Source organism: Diabrotica virgifera, chromosome 5 (assembly GCF_917563875.1).
Source record: "Diabrotica virgifera virgifera chromosome 5, PGI_DIABVI_V3a".
NCBI lineage: Eukaryota > Metazoa > Arthropoda > Insecta > Coleoptera > Chrysomelidae > Diabrotica > Diabrotica virgifera.
The window spans coordinates 41,902,841-41,921,020 of record NC_065447.1 but is presented as its reverse complement, the minus strand read 5'-3'; the positions used below and the strand labels follow the sequence as shown (position 1 = coordinate 41,921,020).

The window sequence follows — 18,180 nt, the reverse complement described above, 5'->3', positions numbered from 1 at the left end:
AGAGATTTCTTTTTGTTTTCACATTCGACGCAATACCTGTACGTTGGTGTGGGTCGCCCAGGATATTTTGAGGATACGTGGGTACACCCACATCTCGAATGCCTCTAGCTTTTTCATTAATGTTTCCATTATTGTCCAGGCCTCTGCGCCATATAGCAAGACCGGAAATAATAACATTTTAGCAGCCGCATTTTTAGTGGGAGAGATATTATGTCGCAATGGGTGAAAATATTTCTCATGCATGTTGTTAAATGTTGCTATGTCCTTTTCAACTCTAGATCTTATTTCGGTTGTTTCGTATTTCGAGTTGACAACTGTTCCAAGGTAAAAAATATTTTTGAACTTGGGTATTATACATTTTCATTTCAACCAATCTTTTCACTAAATTATTAATGATTTTAATATAATATAAAGTCATACCTACATCCACATGTAGTTATTTCAAGGTTTACTTTTACTGTATGTATTATTAGAATCCCGTTTTTTTTTAGGAATATCCCAGTTTAAGGAATACAAATTTGAGGTCCCGAAACTTTTTCATTTACTCTTTAAGGGGGTAGGTGCAAAATCTTGGTCCAATGCTATTTAAATTCATTCATTTTTTTCGAATCCTGAGAAAACTAATAAGTATTTTTGAAAAATGTAAATGCAGAAAGAACAATTACATTATTACCAAGGGCCGAAAGTCTCTGGAAAACTTCTATAATGTTTATTTTATTAAGTTAGTTCTTTAAGTTAGTTATTTTAAGTTCTAGCTGCAACAAACCATTTCTTTTTCTGTTTTAAATTGGCTGGAACGGTAATAAAAATCTTGTCAGAACTGTTTTTTGATGTATTTACACACCCAGGAACAAAACACCACTTATTTGGCTTTATTTTTAATAATTAAATACTGGTAGGGGAGCCCAAGCGGGGATTTTTGCAGTTACTCGAGCGCGTCAGATTATCATATGGGGAGAAACGTGGTACCCTGCAGATGTACCTCTGCCATATATTGGCTCTTAACACAGGGGAGTTCGTTTAGGGGGGCCCGAAAAAAAATCTATCCTTAAAAATACTCGAAATTGTCAGATTAAGATAAGGTAAGTTAAGTACATGCAAATCAGTGTATATTTAAAAAATCTGACGATTTGAGCGGGGCGTAAGGGAATTGGTGAGTCACAAAGTTTCACAAGAAAAAGGTGAATATTTCGCGAAATTAAAGTCAGATCGAAAAACTAAAAACTACACGTTCAATATTTTTCAAAAATCTATCGATAGATACCAAACACGACCCGTCGCAGAGAGGGGTGGGGGGTAAATTTTAAATTTTAAATACAAATCCCGCGATATTTAGTAAAATAAACATCAGATCGAAAAACTGCAAAATACACTTATTTAATATTTTTGAAAAATATATCGAATGGTACCAAACGCGACCCCCCACGGAGGTGGGGTGGGGGGTTACTTTAAAATATTAAATGGGAGCCCTCATTTTTTATTGCAGATTTGAATTCTCTGCATAAAAATAAGCAACTTTTATTCGAAACATTTTTTCGAATTATGGATAGATGGCGCTATATTCGGAAAAAACGATTAATGGAAATGGAAAATTATATTAAAAAATGGCAAGCGCCTGCTAAAATGGAAAATTTTACTTAACTTTTTTTGGTTTTAGGACCTAATAATCACAACCCAATAGGTCCCCAAAGCGCTCGAGTGACTGCACATTTAGCATACTTTGCTCCCCTACCATACGTAAAAAACTGCGCACATTCAAATACACTGAGTAAATAGTATACAAAACTAGTCGTCGATCAAAGACGTTACGACTGCTGACGTCACAGACCGTAGCCTCGCTGCAGGGTACCGTTTTTCTAGCCTCCAAGAAAATCAACATTATGAACTCATTTATCTTAAAAAATATATATTTTTAAACAGTTTTATGATTGTTACGTTTTTATATACCTTGTAATCTATTGAATTTAACTATATTTAAAAATTAGTGAACATCCCTATTGCAGGCATTCGATTTTTCACCACCCCTATGAAGAGGAATCATAATGGCAGTCTTTAGGCACTCTGGAAATTTACTTTTCTCAAAAGAATCATTAATTAGGGACATGAGGACGTTCAACGGGAAATTATCTATGGGTTTGTGGACACCCTGTATATTTTTTTATTTTCATATTGTATATATTTTGTAAATGCATTTTCTGTTACTATTTTTTCAAAGCCAACATGTGTCCTGTTTGTTATTTTTTCAGCAGTGCAACTTGTTTCAATGTAAACAGCAAAGCATCAAAAATAATTTCATTAGCGGCAATTGGCTTTTAACAGAAAAATTGTTTATATAACAAATTGAAATCCGATAATTATTACTTCACTTTACTGTGCATCCAGTCTTAATTATTACGTAACCAAAACAACCATTTACTTATGCAGTTTATAGTGTGATGTGTTAAAAATTTTTAGAATGGATTCTTTGTTGACTTTGACTTAGTTCTGTGTGGTTTAGTTAGTATATAAAAAATACTATTGATTGATCTCAGGATTGTACTGCGTCGATGAATAATCGTGATGTCGTGAGATTATTATAGAAACCACCAGTAATTATAATGTGGTAAAAAGATAAAATTAAGAAGAGCTGGGGTCGGTCGGCCCCAATAAATGTACAGGGATATTCACTATATTTGGACCCCCTTGTAAATTGCTTTATTTACAGATTTAGAAAAAAAATGTAAAATACAAAAGTTATTCGATTTTTTAATTATGATTTTTTGGCATATATATCGTACTAGTGACGTCATCCATCTGGGCTTGATGACGTAATCGAGTATTTTTTTAAATAAGACGTCGTGTGTTAGCTCATTTGAAAGGTTATTCAATTCTCTATACCGTACTATAAACATTAAGATCATTACCACTGGATAAGGAAATGAGTCAATACTCGCAATCTTATAGTTTGTATGTTATTTATTAGTTGTTACAATCATGGGGCAACCGGTTTCGAAGCTTACCTTTTTGCTTCATCTTCAGGCCCAGTACATATAGTCTTCACATATACAAACTACAGTCGAGCCCACTTATTGGAATAGCCTTTGTGCCAAGCAAAAGTATTCCTATAACCGGGATATTGTAATAATCGATCATTGGTTGCTACTATAAATGTTTCAGGACCTCAAATTTCTATTCCTTAAATCGGGATATTCCTTTAAGAGGTATTCTAATAAGCGGGTTCGACTGTACTAGCTAAAACTAACAAAAAGACAAAATGTACATACATATAAAACATAAAAACAACTATGTCTAGGTTGTGACTAAAAACATACAATAAAGCAAACCAACTGTGGAGTATTGAACTTAGTGTTCCATAGAGTGTATATTGGGACTTTCTGCTATTGGGAGTGACCAGTCTGATGGAAATTGCTTGGTATATAATTTAATATATACTACCATCAATCCTTAAGTGCTTAAGGGTTGATGGAGTCTAGACAAATTGATCAGATATTTTGATCATTTATATCCTCTTGTCTAGACTCCATCAACCCCTAAACACTTAAGGATTGATGGTAGTATATATTAAATTATATACCAAGCAATTTCCATCAGACTGGTCACTCCCAATAGCAGAAAGTCCCAATATACACTGTATGGAACACTAAGTTCAACAGTTGGTTTGCTTTATTGTATGTTTTTAGTCACAACCTAGACATAGTTGTTTTTATGTTTTATATGTATGTACATTTTGTCTTTTTGTTAATTTTAGCTAGTAGTTTGTATATGTGAAGACTATATGTACTGGGCCTGAAGATGAAGCATAAAATGTAAGCTTCGAAACCGGTTGCCCCATGATTGTAACAACTAATAAATAACATACACACTATAAAATTGCGAGTATTGACTCATTTCCTTATCCAGTGGTATAATAGAATCGCATTGGCAACCCTTTCATCATTAAGATCATTATTTATACAGGGTGTCCAAAAACATTTTTGAATTATTAATTATAAAAAATTTTTTTTGGACACTCTGTATAATTAATCATGTTAATGTTTATATTACTGAATAGGGAATTGAATAACCTTTCAAATGAGCTAGCACTCGACCCCTATTCCCATTTAAAAAAATAGTCGATTACGTCATCACGCCCAAATGGAGGACGTCACTAGTACGATATATATGTCAAAAAATCATAATTAAAAAATCGAATAACTTTTGTATTTTACATTTTTTTCTAATTCTACAAATAAAGCAGTTTACAAGGGGGTCAAAATATAGTGAATAACCCTGTACATTCACTGGGGCCGACCGATCGGCTCTGTCGCGTCATACAGCTGACCGACTATAATAACTTTTATTTATATTTAATTTAGAATGTGTGTACTGATTTTCAGCCTTAGTAAATGGATTTAATTACCTTCGTTGGAAGCAACTTTGATACCCTCTCAGTAACCCCTATTCTACGTTTCGCTTGACCGACCGCAGTATATTTCTCTACACAATCACAGTAATTAACTTTAGTAAATTCAAAGAGATTTTTCAGCGCTGCCTCTTGGACTATAAGTGATAATTCTGACTGAAAACGAATCTGTATTTTCTTGAGAGACAATTTTAAATCTTTAACTTTACTATCGCTCCGGTCCTGGGAACTCAATAGTAGTAGTAGTTACGGATTACCTTTTAATTCATTTTAATTTCGTATCATATCAAGAGCAAATCAATCGTACCCCTATTGTAGCATTGATTTGTTTTTAAACATTTGTAGTTGTAAACCATCAGTCAATTTTTGAGGAATCGTTTTTCTGAGATGTGTTCTCGTAAGTGATGCTAAATTGATGATGATGAATGACACCTACAACCCATTGACACGACAGCCAACTATAATTATACAAGTTCTAAAAATAAATGTAGAGATATAGTTAGAATATTTCATTGTATTTTGTCCCCGGTGTCCCACACATCACATTTCTTTATGTCGATGTCGCTTTAAAATGAGGAAAGTATGTCTGGATGACGTAATGGCCAGTGCCGTCTAAACATAGAAGACTTCTTTAACTAAATCGACGGGATTCTGTAGAAAGGATCCAAACGACACTTTGTTAAAACTGAGATATTAGCCAAAAACATTAGGTACGATAAAATTTAAAATTATCTATTAAAAATATTCATGGTTTAACATCAAAATCGTCAATATATGCATTAGATTTGATTTAACACATACTGTTTGATTCAAGAAAACAGTTGTTTTAAAACAAAAATCCACTTTTGTGGCTTGGTTCCCTTCTGCAAAACAACTTAAGTAAATTCAAAGTTAACAAACATTTATTTTCCATTATTGAGTTACATAGTCGGGCGTATAATCTAAAAAAAATGTTAACATAAAGTTCAAGAATCCGTGAATTCAAGAAAACAGTTGTTTTAAAAAAATCCACTTTTATGGCTTGGTTTCGTTCTGCAAAACAACTTAAGTGAATTCAAAGTTAACAAACATTTATTTTCCCTTATTGAGTTACATAATCAGGAGTATAATCTAGAAAAATAATACATACCTCTACATCATCGTTACTAAATCTGTTTTCATGGCGAATTTCTGATGTATTGACTTGTTTTAAAGATAATTCTAAAATTCGTTTGCCTCTACAACTTTTCATTGTTTACAGAAATAATTACTTTTATAACTAACAAGCGATTACAACTGTGTAAAACTAAAATTAAAGCCTTTCACAACACACATTCAACAAGTTAAAATCACCCCACACTCTTATCTATGGTCAAAATAATACTAACTTATAACCAAACTTTTCATGTGTAACGGTTACTAGACACCAAAAAAATACATTAAGCGTTTTTCATAAAGGAACCAACCCACATGGGTCTGTTCTGCAGAACGCTGTCATGCTGCAACGATAATGTTGGTTGGTTCTTTCGCTCACAGAGTACGGTATATATCGTATGTAGCTTAGTTCTTTTCTGCACAAGTATCTACGGGTACAATTATATAGGGTGTAAGCAAAAAGTTAGCCCAAACGTGTGTGCAAAATTCATTACACGTATCAGAATTGGCAGCAGTCCATTAGAGTTTCAAATCGAAACAGGTCTAAGACAAGGTGATTAGCTTTCCCCTTTTTCAAAAATGAAAAATTGTTGCAACACGAAATTGCAGCCACATCATTATTCCAGTTCAATCAGAGAGTGCAGCAAGCGCCTCTACCGGTTTCGAAACTTATTAGTCTCTCATCACGAGGCACATATGCTGCTCTCTCTGACACAACTAGGACAAACCCCGGCGTGCAGTCACGGATTGCAACGAACGAAATGGCAGGGATGCCCTAGCAGCAACTGCTAGCAAGAAACTAAGTTTTCAATCTAATATCACATAAACAACACCCAAAAATGTTACCCTACATTTTTTTGCCGCTAGGGCATCCCTGCCATTTCGTTCGTTGCAATCCGTGACTGCACGCCGGGGTTTGTCCTAGTTGAGTCAGAGAGAGCAGCATATGTGCCTCCTGATGAGAGACTAATAGGTTTCGAAACCGGTAGAGGCGCTTGCTGCACTCTGATTGAACTGGAATAATGATGTGGCTGCAATTTCGTGTTGCAACTAAATTGAAAATGGTTATTCATTTTTGATTTACATGTTTACTCTGGTTGGAGTATGAAGGGAACCATTCTCGTTGGAAATTTACTGTGCTAAGCAGATGGGACGTGAATTATAAATTGTAAAATTCCCTCATTTTCCTAAGTCTCAGCATCCGTTATGGCTTGCAAATTATAGAAGCCTCGGAGGTGTTATCAGAGAAGGTTCCCATTGTTTTCAATCTGGTAGGATGTAGAGTAACATTTTTGGGTGTTGTTTTATGTGCTATTAGATTGAAAACTTAGTTTTTCCCCTTTTTATTCAACGTCGCTTTGGTTAGAGCACTCAGTTAAAAGCACAATCAGAATTTACAAATGACTTCGCTCTCCAGGGAATGAAGGTACTGTTAGCTTTTGCTGATGATGCTAACACAATTGCTCAATCCATCAGAGATGCGAAAGAAGTTTTTACCTTTTTAAAAGCGGTGTCAGGAAAATTGGCCTTAAGGTCAACGAAGAAATGACCAAATATATAGAGGTCCCTTTATTCTCATTGCACTAATTTGCATATTATGGCGCATCTAAAAACGGTCTAAGAACCGTCTTTAAAGTTGGTGATTGGTTACTGACATTGAATTTTGCTACTGAGTATTACCCTAGTGCTACTCTAGAGATGACAAAACTTATACAAAAACTAATATTGCACTGCAAGATACCAGACGCATGGAGAAACAGCAGAATGATACTAATGTTCAAGAAAGGAGACAAAGCAGACCCCAACAATTATAGAGGTATAAATCTACTGAACACCGCACTTAAGCTAACCACAAAAGTCCTAACCAACAAAATCAATAAACTAACAACTTTATCAAATGAACAAAAAGGATTCAGATCTGGAAGATCCTGCGTAGACGCCGTATTTGTACTGAGACAAATCACAGAAAAGGCCATTGAGTACAATAAACCAGCACATATATGTTTTATAGACCTGACAAAGGCTTTCGATCGCATCCAAGTCGAAGACGTCTTACATTTACTGTGTAGAAGAAACATACCAATCAATATTATACAAACCATCGAAAACATCTACTTTCATAATCGAATACAGGCAAAGATAAATGGAAAACTAACGCAGTTTGTACCAGTACAAAGCAGAGTCAGACAAGGTCTCGTTAAGCCTACTGTTCTTTAATATAATAATGGACGAAATAATAGAAGCAGTACGTAAAGGTCATGGTTACAGAATGGGGAACAAAGAAATCCAAATATTACGTTATGCAGACGACGCCGCATTAATCGCCGAGACAGAGGACGATCTCCAAAGATTAACATACATCTTTAATACAACAGCCAAGTAATACAATATGATAATATCAGCAGAAAAAACCAAATGTATGACAACATCTAAATACCCACTACGATGTAAAATCGAAATTGATGGGAAAATATTAAAGCAGGAAGCAAGGTTTAGATATCTGGGAATAGATATAACCAGTTACGGAGATGTTGAAGAGGAAGTACAACAACAAAGTTTAAAAGCAAGTAAAGCGGCGGGATCTCTTAATGACACAATCTGGAAGAACAAACACCTAACACAAGACACAAAAGCAAGAATCTATAAAGCAGCAATTAGACCTATATTGACATACACGGCGGAGACAAGACCTGACACATCTAAAACGAGACGACTACTAGAAACAACAGAAATGAAAATACTCCGACGAATATCAAGGAAAAGTCTGTTGGATAGGGAGAAAAGCGAAAACAAGAAGATCATGCAATGTAGAAGACATAAATGGATGGGTGACAAAACGGAAACAGGAGTGGAACGAACACATTAGTAGAATGGCAGAGGATAGGATAGTATGAATAGCACGAGATAAGTCACCAAATGGACGAAGAAGTAAGTATTGGCAAACCAAGAAAAAGATGGTGCGATGACTTAAACAATTTAGGAGGCTAATATTGAAGAAGAAACAGGCTTTAAATCCTACATACAAGAAGGAAGAAGAAGAAAGAAGTATTGTAATTATTTAATGCTAAGCTGTGGCTTAAGTAACACTGCAAATTTGTGCAGTAATAATATGTGTTGCAATAATATGCAAATTAGTGCCTTCCCAAATGACGGGACCTCTACATCTACATGGCAGTTACCAAAAATCCAAGACAAAAAATTAAGTTGACAAAACATTTCGATAAATAAATACAATTTCAAAATTGTCAGAGAATTCAAATACTTGGGAGCAGTGAATACAGTCGAAAACAGTTATGTAAAGTATAAGTAGCTAGAATCATGTCAGAAAATAGAGCGTATTGCTCCATACTTAAATCAAAATTTTTCTCAAATGCACATAAAACAAAGATATATAAAACTATAATTTTCCCCATAATAACGTATGGAAGTGAGGCATGGACACTGAACCAGCGTGAAAGAACATTATTAGTCTTAGAACGGAAGATCCACCGGACGATCTTTGGGCCTTGTAGAGACGAGATAACAGGAGACTGGATACGAAGACACAACCAGGAAGTCCAAGCACTCTATGGAGACGAAAATATAGTGCGATACATCAAGGCAAATTGTATAAGATGGGCAGGATATGTCCTGAAAGCGAATGATGAAAAACTACTAAATTCAACATTCTGGGAAAGGAGTGATGGCAGAAGATCAATTGTTTGGCCAAGAAAAAGATGGAGGGATTCAGTATCGAGTGATTTACGTAAGATGGGGGGTACAACAATGGGAAATTATTGCACAAGACCGGCAGGAGTGGAGTAAAATAGTAACCGCGGCCAAGACTCACTTAGAGTTGTAGAGTCAAAAAAGAAGAACAAGAAATAAGCAAAAAGTAGGTCCTAAATTAAATCTTTATTCCAACATGTTTAGGAATACCTTTTCAGGCAGTATTTAATGGATAAAACTATAGGACTTTATTGTCACTATTTAAGAAGATTGGAAAATATGCTTCAACATTTTATTGATAATTTGCCTTGGGGGATACAAAGTTGGACATAGAGATGCATCATGTCAAACTGGTTTGATTTTATTCAACAAACTTGACTTGACTTGAAAACCAAACTTTTTTGTAAAAAAGTTTGACTTGACGTGATTTCAATATCTTTGGGTTTGACTTGAAATCAAACTTCTTCAAACAGTTTGAGGTTTGAATATCATATTGAGCAACGTGTTTATTTCCAATTCTAATTGAGAGCGTACCGAATTTTGTTTTGACTTATTTGGATAGGTCTGAATCTGATACTCCGCATATTAGTTTGTAGTTCATATTATTAAGAAGTATATGCTTGGCTTGTTTATTACGTTCGTTTTGAAATGTGTGCTTTGTGAAATAATATCTGAACCTGAATATTTTTCGGCTCAGAAGAAGTACCACATTAAATTGAGTCTGATTTTGAAGGTATTCCCAGTGCAAAAATTAAGAGAAAAAAATCTGCATACTTGTATTATGTAAAAATAAAGAACAGCGTTATAAAATGACAAATAGTGAACTAATTCTTTAAGACGACATTGCAAAGTCGCAAAAAATTCATTAAACCTACTCTATCAAAAATATATTTTGTTGTACCTTCATAAATTTTTGTTAATGGGGCCGTTCAAGTATTACGAAACGCAATGTTTGAGCTCTTACAACCTCTTTATCCCATCTGTATCTTTTCATCTTTTGTTGTGAAGAAAGGTCCATTTATTTATTGCAAACACGTGTTAATGTGCTTGATCTGGTTAAAACAAATTTTAAGATTTTTTCACTTGAATACTATTGTCCTATTGTAACATCATCGGAGCGTGAGAGGGCAATATAATACAATTCAGGAGTTCTATGTAAAATATAAACGAAAGTTGAAAAGTTGGGAGATTGTGATTCCATAGGTTTTTTATTTAAGTTAAAAAACAATGTTACGTAACGCGCTGTTCGAACCCCCTCCACCCCTATAACGCGTCGTAACGTTTTACATGGCCCCCCTCCCGCAACTTGCGTTACGTAATACTTGAAATCTTCCAAAATAGATTAAATTACACTTGGTATAATAAAAAAACCATCCAACGAATTCTTTGTTTTAATCTAGTAATACTCAACTATAAAAAAGTTATATCGATAAAACGAAACTTGCCAGCAAGCAATTCTAAGCATACAGGAATCATTTTCAAAAAATTTACCCAATTTTGATTATAATTGCTTCCTGTATCAAGATACTTTTATGTGGCACTCATTGTACTATTAATTTTCTTATCTTAATTGGCAACTAGCATGTCAATCTCGACAAAAAAATATATCCACTAAATAAATTATTTTTCAAACTCTTTCAAACCAGTTTGACAAACAGTTTGAATTTTCAAACCTGTACTATTGACCAGTTTGATTTGACTTGAATTGTTTGTCAGAAGGATTGACTTGAGTTTGACTTCAAATTAAGTCAAACTCAAGTCAAGTTCAAACATTCGAGTCAAAGTCTAGTTAGTTAAAGTCAAACTCTAGTTGGACAATTAATTGAAAAAAGTTGCAATTATATAGACTATTAAGTTATTTTTTGTATTATGTATTTTGGTAATAAAACAAAGTAAAATATCCTCCATTACTGAAGGTTGGTTATAACTACAGCAAATTGTTCTTTATCTTGAGCTGTTCTTACTATCGAATCTGTGTCCATGTTTGTCCAGTCTCTTACATTCTTCAGCCAGAAGCATTTTCTTCTTCCTGGACCTCTTTTTACTTCCACTTTCCCTTCCATTAGGAGTCGTAGCATTTTTCTCCTCTGTAAATATGTCCTAGATAACTCGTTTTTCTGTTTGTTACAATATTTAGGAGTTCTCTCTGTCCCCATTTTTCTAAGCACCTCGTTGTTGGTCACTTGCTCTGTCCAAGAGATCTTAAGCATGATTCGCTCATACTTGTAATTCAGAGTCAATGTTTCCACTCCTTATAGCAATATCCGTCGCAGTTTAGAAATTAATTTACATAATTACATTTGAAAGCATTTAAGAGGCCGCCACTGTTTTTAAAAATTTTGAGTAGTTTCAGACTTTTAATCATTTTTGTAACATTATGAAAATATCAACATGACATTTACTGAAAATTTCATAACTTACCCAGATGATTCTTGAAACGGTCCTGGTGACTATGACCTTGATGCTTAAGAAATACTCTAGCCAGCCGGTGTTTAGTGAATAAAAGTCGTTAATATCCTTAATAGCATTTTCTTGTAAATTAAGTATGAAAAAATAGCGCTCTTTTTAAACCATTTCGTTGACAATGTTGACAGCTAAAATTCAACCGAAAAATTACGTCACCCCAACAAAATAATAAAACTGGCACTGTAAAATTGACTCGTAATATACAGGTTAGGTTAAAAATATATCTTAAAATGCATCTTCATCGAACTGTTTGTTTTAAAATATTGCTTGTTTGCTAAGCTTTTCTTTCCCTTACGTCTTTAATAGTTCTTTGCTTTCATTGTTTCAAACGTCTATAAATGGCTGTTTCTCCATATCCTGTTATAGTTGAACACTCGTACGACATTCGTATGTTGTACATTTGAACAGTTGAACATTCGTATTTATGTCCTTTACATTTTCCTGGTCTGTTTCTTCCATGTCCGTCCTTCCTCTCTGTATCAGTTTTTTGATCTCTCTACTGTTGAGTTTTCTTTGTTCCAGTTCCAAACTTCTGCTTCAAATATCAGTAAGGCAAAACCTATTTTAACTGTTTTTCCATTTGGCCTTGCTTTGTATGATCTCTGTCTAAAGCTTTTTTACATTTTGCTTTCCGCTTTACTTAGGTCATGGTTTATATGTACATATTTTTTAAACTTGATATCCCTGCGTTTTTGTTTATTTTCCATTATTTTTAGGATCATTATCAATTACTTCAATTTGGGAAGCCCTTTCCCCTATCTATCTAAATTTACGTTTTTCGAGTACTTAAAGTGTGAGTTTTAATAAATAGCTCAACATTTTACGGAATGATAAAAAAAATTCGAATTACACTTTTTTTGGTTTTGTAGTTTCTGAAAAAAATAGAAATTCACCATCAGAAAATAGAGATGTGAATGAACAAAGAACGCACCGCACCGACTTTTTTAAAAAATCAGATATTGTGAGGTGTGAATTTTTGATTGAAAACTAGGATGATATTAATAAGATTTTAGAAAAGTTTTTTCTTCTTTAGAAAATAAAACTGTTTTAAGGTAGATATCAATAAAAGGATATATGTACATAACGATATACCTACGGAAACAGAGACACAGAATCATAATGTCCTACTATTCTTGACCTGCACTATACCATGAAATAGACCTCTATAGTATACATTTCAATTATATCACATTTCTAATAAAATGCATAGAAACGATGACATGCTTGAGGAAATCTTTAACCTAGATTTAAATCACTCTATTAATCTATTTGCGTATATATCACATTGAAATATATCTGCAATAGAAATAGATACCAATATTTAACACTGGTGACATCATTTTCTGTTTTGTTTTTCCAGTTGTTTGGCAACAACATTGAGTATGTATATTTAAATGCGACCACAGTGATATTCATAGGGAATGCCTTCATCAATAATGGATGGGTATTCACTGAACTAGATCTTAGCAGAAAAGTATTTTAATAAAGATATATTTATAGATGTTACATAATTGTAAAGATCAAAATAATGTTGTTATATCGTAGACATTTTTTATTATGAACTAACACATGAAGTGTCATCATAAAAGAAAACAAAAATGGGTGTAGGTGGTCCCAGGAAAATGTTTATATCACATTAAATTGGGAGAGCATAATTAAAAATAAATGATTTGAAAATATTACAAAATAAATGTATTTTTTTTTAATTTTTCAAAAATTAAATTTTCCAAATTTAGAGTTATATTTTAAAAACTTTTGTGGGCCATTATTATGTGTATAATGGAACTGGTTTCACATAACAGGCTAGATTATTTTAAATACAGGTTGCATTATCTATAGTCCATGTGGTGAGACCGCTCCCGTCTGGAAAAATTTCTGATTCGGTTTCTTTTAGGATTCCTCTTCAAAAATGTCCCCTTTAAACAAATCTGAATGGTGCCGGGAGGAATTTTTGGGCAGAAATTGTTTAAACAATTTTTTTAAACAAATACAAAAGATCACGTTTTTTTTCTCCGGAACATATATTTTTAAGTTTTGTCTATTCTAAACAAGAAAGGTATCTTGTAAATTTTCTCAAAAATTAATAGTTTTCGAGTTATAGGCGATTTAAAATCTGAAAAATGCTAAAATACGCATTTTCGAGGCCTAAAAACTCAATTTAAATTAGTATTTTTGAGGTTTCCGAATACTTTAATTGAAGTTTTAACATTCAACTTTAAGATTCTAAAGAGTGATTGCGTCTAACCTTAATTTAAACCGTTGTTTTTTAATTGTTAAATATGCATGTCCATCCGATTATATTGCCGGTGCGGCGCGCTCTATTTAAAAAATCTCCAATTTTCCTCCGAAAAATATTTTTCCTAGATTCTTTGGGACATTCTAAATAAAATAGGTTTCCTGACATTTTTCTCAAAAGTTAACGGTTTTAAAGTTATAAGTGATTTAAAATCCAAAAATGTGTTTTGGCATGTTTCGGATTTTAAATCGCTTATAACTTTAAAACTATTAACTTTTGAGAAAAATATCAGGAAACTTATTTTATTTAGAATATCCCAAAGAATCTGGGAAAAATATTTTTCGGAGGAAAATAGGAGATTTTGAAAATGGAGCGCGCCGCACCGGCAAAAAAATCGGATAAACACGCATATTTAACAATTAAAAAACAACGGTATAAATTGAGGTTAGACGAAATCACTCTTCAGAATATTGAAGCTAATGTTTAATCTTCAATATAAGTAACTAGCAACCTCAAAAATAGTAATCAAGATATGAGTTTTTAACCCTCGAAAATGCGTATTTTCGCATTTTTCAGATTTTGAATCGTCTATAACTCGAAAACTATCAATTTTTAAGAAAAATTACAAGATACTTTTCTTGTTTAGAATGACCCAAAAAACCTAAAACTATATGTTCTAGAAAAAAAGGTGATCTTTTGCATTTGTTTAAAAAAATTGTTTAAACAATTTCTGCCCAAAAATTGCGCCCGGCACCCTTCAGATTTGTTTAAAGGGAACATTTTTGAATGGGAATCCACAAAGAAACTGAATCAGAATTTTTTTCAGACGTGAGCGGTCTCACCACATGGACTACTATTATTGTTCAAAATATGAACAAAATATTACATATTATAATTTAACATTATTTGTTACGTTTAGTACATAAACCTGACAAATATACAATTAAAACCTTTTTTATTTCAATTCTTGTTATAGTTTTTATTTTTTTTAATGTTACTTCTTGTCTATACATTCTAATTTTTCATTTTCTTTTTCCTTTGCCACTTTTCGATATTATCAATTTGATGAAAAAGTTATTATTACCTTTTCTGTACCGTTAATTCGAAAAAGTTACTAATTTAATTTGTTTATTTTTAGGTAACCATGGAGTGAACAAATGAAGAAAAGATGGAAAATAGTGCGACTTGTACAGCAACTGATCTGAACCATTTAGAATAACATTCGAACTGAAAGAAGCACAATGAATATTAACCGTAATTTAATTTCCCTAAAATGTATATTATTCCTAGTTTTTGGGGGTAAGTGTTATATATTTTTTTAAATAATAATTTTTGTAAAACTAAAAAACGAGGACAAAAAACCGCCAAACGCGGTAAAAATTACTGGCGCACTTAATATTCCAGCTAGAAAAGAGCTGATACGAATATTACGTGGCGCAAAAATGTATTTTCATTTTGATGAAAAATAAAATTATAGTTTTATTTTGAAAGATTTCTCCATATTTGCTAAAGAAGTCAAACGCACCACAAAAGAGCCTCAAATAGCGAATTTTATCAAAGGTAATCTTTTGTGGGATTTTTACCTCAAATTTAGCAAATTTTAATGCTGTGGAAAAATCTTTCAAAATAAAACACTACAATTTTATTTTCCATTAAGATTAAAATACATTTTTACGCCACGTAATATTTATATCAGCTCTTTTGTAGCTGGAATATTGTGTACGCAACTAATTTTTACTGCGTTTAGTGGTTTTTTATTCTTGTATCGTGGGTTTTTTGTATTGACAAAAAGTAAATTTGGAAAAATCATGTTGACTAACCAGCATTTCATTATTTTTAGCTATAGGAAGCCTGTTTCCTTTTCTACCTCTCCATATGAACTCACTCGGACTTTCGAAGGACGAATCGATAGTAGTTTCGATAGTAGCACCGATAATAGCTTTAATAGGACCGTTAGTGGCAGCTCCGTTAGCAGATAGATTAGCAGGTACTTCGAGTAATACCTCAAAAGGCAGAAATGGAGCCTATCTTAGGGTTATGATTGCAGTATCATTGGCGTTTGCGACGATACTTTACTGGTTGCTACTAGTCATCCCACCAATCGTAAGTATATCTTAGTTATTGTAAATTCTATACTTTATAATGTTAAAAGGCAGCACATTCCTGGCCAGCCATTCGCTTGATGCCATCAGTCCATCTCGTTTGAGGTCTGCCTCTACTTCTGTTGCTTGTCCTTGTTTGCCATTCGAGAATTCGCTTCGTCGAATGGTTGTTTTCCATTCTTCCTGTGTCCTGCTCAGTTCCATTTTAATATAGAAATCGTCTGGATCTAATCTGTTACTTTGGATCGTCTTCTTATCTCTTCATTGGATTTGCGATCACTGAGCTTAATGTTGAGCAATCTCTATATTCTCATATATAGCTGTCTCTATATTACCAGTGGAAATTAACAGTGTTTTCCAATAATTTATTATGGAATCGTTGTTTAATCTGAATGTCACTTTTGCAGACGCAGTCTTGCAGACGCAGACTTGGATGACTAAAGTTTGTGGGTTTTAATATGTAGGTAGCGAGTTTGTTCTGATAACTTGTAACAAGATTTAAAGGCACTCTAATTGGGGCGCCAATGTAACTAAATTTAAAAGTCTTAAATGAAAGATTGGCGTCCCAAGTTGGGCGCCAATGTAGCAAATATTGGCAAAGGTACTGTAAATGAGCACCAATGTAACAAATTCTATTAAATCTTAAATGAAAGAATGTAATAAATGTAACAAATAAAAGTAAAGGAAATTGCATAATGCGCGGCTGAAAGAAACAAAGAAATGTAATGCTCGAGACTCGCCATTAGAAAAGATGGGATCGGCCACGCCTGTAAAAATATTGAAGAATATTGAACAAGACTTAGAACAAATATAAAGAAATAAAATTAGCAAACACAAAGTGAAGAGTCTTTTCGAAAATAAAGATTTGGGCGCCAAAGGAGTGTAAAGAATAGACTCCACCAAGTTGTGACCTATAATATTTTAAACAAATACTCTCTAGGTTACTGTAAAGGAATAAGGTTAACATGAATAGTATTTGTCTAATTCAAATTATTTTTCAATGTTTTGTACATTTATAAACTTTATTTTTATAATTTTGAATACACTTCATTTTTCTGCTGCCGTTTCGCCCTACTAAGGACCACGATGATTTTTTTATCTTTCTCATGACTGAGTATTCCTCCTCTGCCAGTAGGTTTTCATTTTAATCGAATGCTCCTCTTTCTTTCCTTGTGAAGCTTTGCTTTGCTTTCCTTGTGACGACCTACTTAACACGCTGTCCAGGGAGGGTTTTTACTGTCTGGGTTATGCGGACAACTTGGTAATTGTAGTTGGAGGACGCTTTACCAAAGTAATTTTAGAGAGACTTCAAGTCGCCCTGAGGATGGTGGACAGCTGGTGTGAGGAAGAAGGCCTGAAGCTTAACCCTCAAAAAACATCCGTTGTTCCCTTCACCAGGAAAAGAGCACTGCAAGGCTTACAGCCACTAGCGCTCAAGGGAGTAGAAATCCCATTCACAAGTCAGGCCAAGTACTTAGGTGTAATATTCGACCAGAGGCTGACATGGAATGCACACATTCAAAAAGTCACACAAAAGGCCACTATGGCCCTGAGCAGATATAGACGAATGTGTGGTAAGAATTGGGGGTTAAATCTTAAAATGAACCTCTGGTTATACAGAAGGGTTATAAGGCCCATGATAACTTACGGTTCAGTGGCGTGGTGGAACAAAACGCAACACTCCGTGGCGATTCGGTTGCTCAATAGCACACAAAGGCTTGCATGCTTGAGTCTTACAGGAGCCATGAGAACAGCCCCAACGGACGCGCTAGAAGTTCTGCTAAACCTACCACCTCTGCATATATACATACAGAGTGAAGCCAGATCAACAGTACATCGTTTGATCCAGGGCCAAGCTCCAATAAGTATGATCCAGGGAGCTGATAACTTAAGGCTATACCAGGACATAAAGGTAGACCGAATGGTTACGAGGTAACCATTTACGAGATAACCTTTAACAAAAATTTTCAAATTACAATACCAAAAAGAGAGGACTGGGAAACTGGTCCGCCGATAACGGCAAACTCAATATGGTATACGGACGGCTCCAAAACCGATATAGGTACAGGGGCTGGAATAAATGGCATAAAACCAAGAACGGAAGTCCGGGTATGTTTAGGAACATACGCGAC

General features: G+C 33.9%; 1 protein-coding gene across 3 annotated transcripts in view; it reads left to right on the top strand.

Moving 5' to 3' along the window:
- LOC114342800 (uncharacterized) overlaps window positions 1-18,180 on the top strand; it is a 245,290-nt gene that overhangs the window by 190,713 nt on the left and 36,397 nt on the right. For all 3 annotated transcript variants that reach the window (XM_050652435.1, XM_050652436.1, XM_050652437.1), the window contains 2 exons: window positions 15,085-15,245; window positions 15,787-16,049. In XM_050652435.1, coding sequence (XP_050508392.1) covers window positions 15,188-15,245; window positions 15,787-16,049 — 321 coding nt within the window. In that variant the 5' untranslated portion in view covers window positions 15,085-15,187. The remainder of the gene's footprint in view (window positions 1-15,084; window positions 15,246-15,786; window positions 16,050-18,180) is intronic.